This window comes from Sorex fumeus, unplaced genomic scaffold, assembly GCF_029834395.1.
Source record: "Sorex fumeus unplaced genomic scaffold, SorFum_2.1 ptg000063l, whole genome shotgun sequence".
Lineage (NCBI taxonomy): Eukaryota > Metazoa > Chordata > Mammalia > Eulipotyphla > Soricidae > Sorex > Sorex fumeus.
In genome coordinates this window covers 7,680,405-7,690,461 of record NW_026606120.1, presented here as the reverse complement: position 1 = coordinate 7,690,461, position 10,057 = coordinate 7,680,405, and the positions used below count along the sequence as shown (strand labels likewise).

Below are 10,057 nucleotides of genomic sequence, written 5' to 3'. Positions count from 1 at the left end.
TTGGATTCCCAGCATCCCATATGGTCCCCCGAGCACCGCCAGGAGTAATTCCTGAGTGCATGAACCAGGAGTAACTCCTGTGTATGGCAGGGTGTGACCCAAAAAGCAAAAAAAAAAAAAAAAAAAAAATTTTAACTTCCAATGTGCTTTTCCAGTTTCCTGGTGGTCTCTGAGGACCACGTCGTGTGAGTGTCCACTGTGAGTCGAAGAGAGAGGATTCTTTTCTCTCTTTCACTTGTGTACCTGGCCAGGCAAGAACTGGGGTGGAACCTGGGATACTCAGGGGCGTTCGTTGTGCTGTTGGGCGTCTGGAGAAACCTACTGCCTCAGCCACGTCTCCGGGTCCGCCAGGGCGGTTGGCTGGAGAAACTTCTTGCGGCCGAGCGTCCCATCCTCAGGGTGGAAGGAGCGCGGGGAAATCCACGCCAGACCGAATCTCCCGCAACTTCGTGCCATTTTTTTCTTTTTTTTAGGGAAAGATCCCGAATTGGTCCTCGGACCCGGTGGTGGGGCGCGCGCAGCGGCCGGAGCTGGTGGATGCCTCTCCGGCATCGCACCCCAACCGCGTGCCGCGCCGCTCTCCCCGCGAGTCCCGGCCCCGGCGGCGGCGAGGGGGACCCGTCGGGGCGCGGCCCGGGACGGCGCGGGCCGCTCGGGCGCAGTTCAAAGCGCAGGGGGGGCGCGTCCGCCGCGCAGCCGGGAATGTCCGGCCGCTCAAAGCGCTCGCCGGCTCTTTTGTTCCCCAGACCCGGCCTCCGGGGAGCGGGGCGGGGGAGGGGAGCGGCGGCGGGGAGCGCGGGGGGCGGCGGGCGGGGCGGGGCGCGCGGGTGCGGGGCGCGCGCCCTGGGCGAGGCTGACACATCGCCGCGGCGGGTGCAAGATGGCGCAAGCGGGCATGTGGCCCCGGCCCCCGGCCGCCCGGGCTCGGCCCCGGCCCGAGCCCCGGCCCCGGCCCCGGCCCCGGCGCCGGCCCCGCGGGACGCTGTGAGCGCCGGAGCCGCGGAGCCGCGCCCGAGAGCCCCATGGCTGCGCCGCGCGCCGCAGCCCCGCGCCCACCCGCGCTCCTGCTGCCGCTGCTGCTGCTGCCGCTGCTGCCCGCGCCCGGCCGGGGTGAGCCGAGCCCCCGGGGGTCCCGGGGCGCGGACCCGCGGGCGCGTGGGGCGGGGCGGGACGCGGCGCGCGGACCCGAGCGGGGCGCCGGGGACTGGTTCGCGGAGGGGCCGAGCGGGGACGGGCGGAGCCCCGAGTTGGGCACCGAGACGCGGGATGCTGAGGATCGCGCGCCCCGGGGACGGGACGCGGAGTTTCGGCGGAGGCGCGCGCGGCTGGGAGTCGGGGCGAAGGGGACACTGGGTTCAAGACCCCAGCGGGGTGAGGGGCGCGGAGCCCGCTGTGGCACCGGGTAGCGCCGGGCGGGCGGGCGGCCGAGGGGGCCCCTGCGCCCCCGCTGAGCTGGAAGGAGGCGGCCGATCGCGGAGGGACTGGGGCGAGTGCGCGGGATGGGAAGACGGAGGAGGACTCCCTGAAGAGGGGGAGGGGAAGACTGGGCGCTGGAGGAGGACTTGGGATTTGGAGGGGGAGGAGCAGCACCCCTTCGGCGCAGACGGAGCCCCCGCGGAGGAGGGCAGGGAAGCGCCCAGAAAGCAGCTCCCAGTGTGGTGCCCGCGTCCCCGCCCTTACCCCACACCCTGAACTCATATGCTAGCAGAGCCCAAGCGATCTGTGGCTGCCGCTGGGTCCCTCAGCGCCTGTGGGGAGTGTCACGGGACAGGGGTGCCGATGTGATCCTCGCAGACCTCGCCCCTATCTCTGGGCTGTGGAGGCAGCTCCACCGTGGCATAACAGAAACTTTGTTCTTGCAGTTGTTCTCTCGGATTCAGTGGGGGCAGGGGGCGTGGATATGCAGAACTTGGATGGGTGAAGAATTTTGGGGGGTGCAGAGATTTTGGGGGGCTTTGGGAGCTTTGGTCCGCCAGCCAGTGGCCTAAAACATGACACCCCTCCTCCAGGTGGGAAAATGCCCCCTTCTGCTCCTTTTTCCACCCTACCCCAAGGGCCGCTGTCTTCCTGCCAATGCAAGACTTTATATCTGCCCTTGCAGCCCCTGTGGTACTTTCCTGGGTTTTTGTTTCTTTTGGGGCCACACCTGGCTGTGCTCAGGGATCACTCCCGATGAGGCTCAGGAGACCATATGGGGTGCTCAGGAGACCAAGGGATCGAACCCCTACCGGCAAGTGTGCAAAGCGAGCACCCCACCTCTCACGTTGTAACTGACCTGGTATGTTGCTCATTGGAAACGTTGGTAACTGGCCTGGGACTGGAGAGTGGTGCCACCTGCCAGGCTTCTCCCCACTGCCCCCACCCCCTCGTCCCCTTCTTTTCTTTCACCTCCTCCTCTGCCACCTGATTTCTGCCGGAGCCCAGGATCAATGTTCTGGAACCTCTGCTCAAGTTTGGGAAATGAACTAACGCTTGCTCGTCTGTGTCCCTGTGACAAAAGCAAGCTGAACAAACCCAGGGCTCTGGGGGCAGGGGTGAGCTCATCCCTACCCCCCAGTCCCACACCCCACACTACGCTGGCCTTGGAATACTTTGAAAGAAGCAACAATATTTTACTATTGCTGACAATTTTGGGTTTTTTGTTATTATTATTTGGTTCGGGGGGCCACACTGGCAGCTCTTTGGAATCACCCCTGGTGGACTCTGGGACCATAGGAGTGCCAGGGATTGAACCTGGGTCAGCTGTGTACAAGGCAAATGCTTTAGCCTTGGTGCCATCTCTCTGGCCCTCCAGCACTTCACTTCCATAGAGTCCTGGAGTCCGTTCTTGAGATCACCCATTCCCCCTCGACACGAGCTGTGTTGTTCCAGACTTAAACAGATAATGGAGGGGCTGGAGCAATAGCACAGTGGGTAGGGCGTTTGCCTTTCACGCGGCCGACCCGGGTTCGATTCCCGGCATCTCATATGGTTTCCTGAGCACCGCCAGGGTTAATTCCTGAGTGCAGAGCCAGGAGTAACCCCAGTGCATTGTCAGGTGAGACCCAAAAAGGGGAAAAAAAAAACAGATAATGGATGGGAAGTCAAATCCAACACTTGACCTAAAGTCCCCACAGTCCATCAGCGGGACTCCAATGCTTGTCCAGAGGGATGACCACAGTGCCCTTAGCTGTGCTGAGATCAGGTTGCTTTCGGTCCCCAATCCATTAAGCGCAGGGACTTCCCTGGGTGTCTGTCTCCTCATCTGTCAACTGGCCTCTCTAGAGAGTGTCTCCCCACATGTGCTCCTGGCACCTCGTAATGAATGTGTGGACCCCCAACATTCCTGCTCACATTACAGAACAGTGGGATTGGGGTACTCAGACTCAGGGATCCTGGATGCCCCGTGTGTGGCATTCTTCTGCCTGCACCTTCTTCTCGTTCCTTTGTTCATTTTGTTTTTAGAGTCACACCTGGTCACGATGCTCAGCGCTTACTCCTGATTCACCACCACTCAGGAATCACTCCTGGCGGTGCTCAGGAAACCATATGGGATGCCAAGGATCAGACCCGGGTCATATGCATGCAAGGTGAACGCCCTCCCTTGCTGGACTATCCCTCAGCCCCGACCCCAACCTCTCTGTTTGCTTTTCTCTCCCCGCCCCATGCAGCTATTGGCCGCTCTCTGGAACTGGCGTTTGCTCTGGAGCCACGCGACGATGTCGCCATCCCCGGGCAGCCTGTCCTGCTGGACTGTGTGGTGGAAGGCAGCCCTCCTGTTCGGGTCAGCTGGAGGAAGAACGGGGTGGAGCTTCCCGAGAGCACCCGTGCCTGGGTGATGGCCAACGGCTCCCTGATGATCCCTCACTTCCGGCTGGATGGGAGAGGCAGCGTTTCCGATGAGGGGGACTATGAGTGTGTGGCTCAGAACCGCTTCGGGCTGGTGGTCAGCCGGAAAGCTCGCATCCAGGCTGCCAGTAAGTGGACACCTTTATATTTCTCCCAGACCAGGGCCCATGGCCAGCCCAGGCATGCCCTGTCTCATACCAAGTCCTAATTTCTTGGTGTAGGATAGTTGCTTGTTTTTTTTTTTGTTTGTTTTTTGGGTTTTTTTTTTTTTTGGCTTTTTGGGTCATACCTGGCAATGCACAGGGGTTACTCCTGGCTCTGCACTCAGGAATCACTCCTGGCGGTGCTCTGGGGGACCATATGGGTTGCTGGTAATCGAACCCGGGTCGGCCGCATGCAAGGCAGACGCCTTAACAGCTCTGCTATTGCTCCAGCCCCGGTGTATAATAGTTGAATGGTGGTCAGGGGTGGTGGGAAAATTATATCATAGACTGAATTGAATGATGCGAATGTGGTTTGGCGAATCTCTTGGGCGGGGGGAGCAGGAGCGAGTGAGTGAACTTGCTCTAGTTCCTGGGTCAGTGCCTTGGTTCCTGCACTCGCTGACTTCCAGTCCAGTGAGTCTGTTCTTGTGCTTAAATAAATTATTGTCATAGTTTGTGGGTGATTTAAGAGCATTTTGAAGGGTAGTTTGGGCTCCGTGAGATTTTTCAGATCATACAGGGTGTAAGGCCTTGTAGCAGATGACCCCAGTTTAATCCCCAGAAGTGCTTAAAGTCACCTGAGCACCACCAGGAATGACCCTGAGCACAGAACCAGAAGTAGCCCCTGAGTACTGCTGGATTGTGGCCCAAAGCCCAAGCTGCCCCGCCCCCAAATCACATTATACCTGTAATTAAGTCCTGAAGCTTGCCAACAATTTGCTTTACAAAATATATAATTAGTTCAGGGACATCACAGTGATTAGGGTACCCCTGCTCACCTCCATGCTAATATGATTTATTTATATTTTGGTTTGGGGACCACACCCAGCAGTGTTCAGGGCTGAGCTCTGGCTCTGCATTGAGGGATCACCCTCCTTGCAGGCTCTGGGGACCACATGGGGTGCTGATTGATTGCATGTAAGACACGTGCCCTACCCTCTATCTCTCCAGACAGCCAAGTAATATATATCTAGATATGACAAGTTGCTGGGGTTGGGGTGGTGGTATTTGAGGGTCACTGCTCTGATTGGGCAAAGATTGTGGCGAATGGATCATGTTCTCTGTCTCTTCTCTTTATGTTTGTGGGGAAGGGGTACCCCTTAAAAATCTTCCTCTGGCTCTTGTTGGCCATCCATCGCTCTAGCTCACTCTTCTAAGCCTTGCTGTGTGACAGACACGCTTGCCTCATGCTTTGCTTGCATATGTATCTATTTTTTCTTCTTTGGGTCATACTCGGTAATGTTCAGGAGTTACTCCTGGCTCTGCACTCAGGAATTACTCCTAGGGTGCTCAGGGGACCATATGGGATGCCAGGGATTTGAACCCAGGTCGGCCACGTGCAAGGCAAACGCCCTCCCCGCTGTGCTATTGCTCTGGCCCCCAGCCTGGATGATTTTATTTACTCATCACAGCCCCACAGAGAGGCATTCATCCTCCCCTTTTGCAGAGGAGGAAATAGACGGAGGGGTCCGGAGGGGTCCGCAGTTACGTTCTGAGAAGCAGAGGAACAAGAAGGGCCCTTTGAGTAGCACGCTGCGCTCCGCCACACCGCTGGCCACTGCAGCCCACCGATGTTGCCTGCCGCCCCTTCCTGATCGCTCCCTGCCTCCTCCTCCCCTCCCCCCTCCTCTGCTCACTGACAAGTTTCTTCCTGGAGCCCAGGGCTTGTGCGCAGTTGCTCTGAAGGGCTGGTGAGTGATGAATTGCATCAGGACACCCTCTCCATGACTTGAAGTCGCCCCTTTGTTCCCGGGCAGGCTGGCCCAGACCCCCAGATGGAGCACTCTGGGAGGCAGCCCTGCACCCTGAGACCCCTTCTGCCCCAGCGGGCAGGCGCTCCGGGGCGGAGTGGGGGAGCCTTAGCAGATGGCTGGGTGTGAGGCCGAGAAGCGTGGACGGAGGCTGGGAGCGCAAGGAAGCCTGGCTGGTGTGCGAAACTCGAAACAGGGAGGCTTCCTGGAGTGGCCTCCCCCTCCCCTCTAGCCAGCATGCTTGCTGATGCCTCCCGTGTCTTCAGCTCGGGACCCCTGGAGGGCTGAGTCTGCACCGGGAAAGCTGAGAGAGGCGCCTGGTTCCCAAAAAAAGCTCCTAACAGTCTCAGAACTGAGAGTCTGGGTGGGAAGGGATGGAAGTGAGATCAGCTGGGCTCATCGTCTTGGGGCCCGGGGAGGTTTGGGGGGATCTGAAGGGGTCTGATATGGCCCCTCTCCCCTCAGGACTGGAACCCTCTGCTCTTCACAGACAGATGTCCCTAGACACCTCCAGAGCTGATTAACGGGGCCCGGGTGCTTCTAACAACTCCCTGTGCTGAGCCCTAGCTGCAGGCACTGCAGATGTTGTGTGATGTGGAAGGAGGGTGCCCTGCTCGAGAAGGCGTGATGAGCCCTCCGGAGGAGCCCACTTCTGCCTGGTCCACAGGGGTGTGAGGAGGGGCCTCCAGGCACTCCCCAGAGACATACAGCCCACCCTTGGGGGCCCCAGCTCCTGGCCAGCGGCAATGGCTGGGATGCTCCAGCCCTGACCCAGTGTCCCCACCCAGGGCCCTCTGAGTGAGGCAGGCTGGCAGGGGTGGGGCTTTGGGAAGTGCCAGCAGTTCCATTCACAGGGAAAGGTGTTTTTTTTTGGTTTCTGTCTTGGGGCAACACCTGGCAGTGCTCAGGGATCATTCCTGGTAGGCTCAGGGTACCATTTGGGGAGCCAGGGAATCAAACCCAGGTTGACCTGAGTACCAGACAAATGCCCTACCCACTGTACTATCTCTCCATCTCCAAGATGTTTTCTTTTTCTTTTTCTTTTAAATTTCTAGTTTTTTATTTTGTCATATATAACTATCAAATATGTAGGATATGGAAGTAGTAGAAATTTTTCTTAATTTTTTTTCTTTTTTGGGTCACACCTGGTGATGCACAGGGATTACTCCTGGCTCATGCACTCAGGAATTACTGCTGGCGGTGCTTGGGGGACCATATGGGATGCTGGGAATCAAACCCGGGTTGGGTGCATGCAAGGCAAACCATATTCGCTGTGCTATCACTCCAGCCCCTCCAAGATGTTTTCTGACCACGCCAGCTCAGGGCTGACTCCTGGCTCTACACTCAGTCCTGGTGGGGCCGGGGGTCGAACCTGGGTCAGCTGCCTGCAAGGCCAGAGCCTCGACCCCTGTGCTAACTCCGGCCCACACCTGGCCTGTGTGGGAACAGATGTGTTCACTTATACCTTTAGGGGGCCTGTGTGCATGAGTGACCCAAAGAGGGATCTGCTAGCTCCAGGAGAGGGGAGATTGGGGTGCAGGTGCCCCGAGTCCCTGCCCCAGACACAGAGTGGGGTGCTGTATGACCCAGGGCCGGCCTTCTCAAATTTACTGTTTCTGTGAGCCAACTGGGGACATGGATGAAATTCAGATCTCAGGAGCAAGAGAGACAGTACAGGTGTTGACTTGGTGCTCTGAGCCTACCAGGAGTGCTGCCTGAGCACTGTCACCATCTGCACCCTGCTTTCTTCACTAAAGACTATCTGGGTGGACTGAGGAATCCTGGTGGCTGACCCTTCCCTAACCAACCCCCTCCCAGAGCCCCCAGCCAGAGTTCCTTTGTCTTTCCTGCTCTACTCTACAATTTTTTTTTTTTTGCTTTTTGGGTCACACCTGGCGATGCACAGGAGTTACTCCTGGCTCTGTGCTCAGGGGACCATATGGGATGCTGGGAATCGAACCTGAGTCGGCCGCGTGCAAGGCAAACGCCCTACCCGCTGTGCTATCTCTCCAGCCCCTATTCTTTTTTTTTTTTAATTATTTTTTTTTTCTTTTGCTATGAGCGGCAATGCTCAGGGGCTACTCCTGGCTCTGTGCTCAGGAATTGCTCCTAACAATGCTTGGGAGACCATGTGGGATGCTGGTCCACTGTGTGCAGAGCAAACCCCCTTCCTGCTGAACTACAGCTCAGGCCCCCCGTTCCGCTATTCTGAAGCGGCCTCTTCCCTCTGTCCCGTTGCTCCAGCTGCCTTCTCCAGAGCAGTTCTCACCGTGCCTGGGGTGCAGGTGGCCTTCTGGTTGCCACTCTCTGGCTCCTGGTTCACTGTAACTGAACTGATAGCCCAGTTCCGAGCAGACCCTGGGCAGTGGGTAGACGGGGGGAACGGCCCCCACTTGGGGCAGGAGCGTGGGAGGGCTGTGGCAGGGGTGGGGGTTCCCTCAGGAGGAACAGACTCATCCCTGCCAGATGGGGGATGAATCAGGGATGAAGTTGCCGGGACCCCCGTCCGCCTTGCCTGGGCTTATCGCCTGGCTGGAGGAGGCCCCTGTGCCCCCCACCCCACCCCTGCAAGCCTTGAGTGTGGAAGGCAGAGGCTGCAGTTCCCACACCTTGGCTCGGGGCTGCAGGCGGCAGCTGGCCCCTCGAACACAATGCGCGATCCTCTGTGTCCCTGGTCCCAGCATTGTCCATGGCCGGGCGCCGTGGCTGGGAATGTGCGCCGTGAATAGGAGAGGCATTTGCAGCCTGCAAATGAAACAGGCCTGGGCCCGCCCCCCTGTCCCGAACCACCCCCACAGAGAAAGGACTTTTTCACTCCTGGCCTTCTTGGATTGCCTTTCCCTGTCCGCTCCATCGTCCCTGTGTGCCTGTGTGTGTGTGTGTGTGTGTGTGTGTGTGTGTGTGTGTGTGTGTGTGTGAGAGAGAGAGAGAGAGAGAGAGAGAGAGAGAGAGAGAGTTTTCAGAGTAGTTATGAGGTCTGTTCTGTCAATAAAAGCAGCCAGGACAAGAGCACACCCAGGACAGAAAACCAAACAGTTTGCTGCTGTCTTTGTTTAACTGGACCGAGTGATTCCAAAAATGTCTGCCTGTGTAACTAACCTGTCACCCTGAGACTGGCCCGAGCCTCGTTGCAGCAAGGAAGACCAGTGTGTGTGTGTGTGTGTGTGTGTGTGTGTGTGTGTGTGTATGTGTGCTTTTGTGTGCATGTGTGTGAGTGTGTGTGCGTGTGCATGTGTGTGCACGTCACCTGTGGGGACCTGAGCCCCTGCGGTGTACCTAAGAAGGTCTCTGTGCTGAGGCCAGGGAGAGACTCAATGGCGGAGCCTGTGTTCTGCACGCTGGAGCCCAGGATCCATTCTGGCACTGCATGGCCCCCAGCACCACCAGGAGTGGCCTGAACCAGGAATAGCTTCCAGAGGGCCCGGGCTGAGAGGTAGAGTGGGAAGCCAGAGGTGGATCATTTTTTAGATGCTGCAAAAAGCTGATTCTTAGCAGACAGCTAAAGTGAGAGGTGAGCCCCGCAGGAGGTCGTTGGTTCAGGGAGGGGCTGGCCTGACAGGCTGCACACAAAGCCGCTGGAGTCTTTGGGTTTTTTTGCTTTTTTTTTTTTTTTTTTTTGCTTTTTGGGTCACACCTGGTGATGCACAGGGTTTACTCCTGGCTCTGCACTCAGGAATTATTCCTGGCAGTGCCTGGGGACCATATGGGATGCTGGGAATCGAACCTGGCAAATACCCTACCTGCTGTGCTATTGCTCCAGCCCTCAAAGCCTCTGGAGTCTTAACTACCTCCCTCCTGTCCTTCCCTTTTTCTGATCGCTCCTGGCAGTGGCAGTGTGGTGCTGGGATCTGGGAGGGTCAGCTTCCTGCCAGCAAGCACCTTAACCACTCCACTCTCAACTCCGTCACTGTAGTTCTCTTCCTGCTCACCCCCAGAGGACTCCAATGTCCTTCTGAGCTGATTTCTTCTGTCCCCATCTTCACTCATCCTCTTTGGAGAAATGCCAACCCTTTGCACTGTCCTCAAAGAGAAGGGCAGGGCAGGAGAGGGAGAGCACTCGGGACTGAGGAGGGCATGCGCATGGCCGATACTAGGATCCAGAAAAGGCTGGAAGGGTCCAGCGGGAGAGTGTCGAGCCTGACCTCAGTCACTGTGCTGCAGGGAGCTGGCGGGGACATTGGCCTAACCCTGGCCGGCCAGAGTTGAACCCTGGCTTAGAAGGCTTTCTCCCGCCATCTCCACCCACCCTGCTCCATCCCTTCTCTGTATTGGGAT

General features: G+C 58.0%; 1 protein-coding gene across 1 annotated transcript in view; it reads left to right on the top strand.

The window, feature by feature from the left end:
- The first annotated feature begins 933 nt into the window (after positions 1-933).
- IGDCC3 (immunoglobulin superfamily DCC subclass member 3) overlaps positions 934-10,057 on the top strand; it is a 39,450-nt gene continuing 30,326 nt past the window's right edge. Inside the window, exons 1-2 of the mRNA XM_056127952.1 lie at positions 934-1,110; positions 3,651-3,956. Coding sequence (XP_055983927.1) covers positions 1,023-1,110; positions 3,651-3,956 — 394 coding nt within the window. The 5' untranslated portion in view covers positions 934-1,022. The remainder of the gene's footprint in view (positions 1,111-3,650; positions 3,957-10,057) is intronic.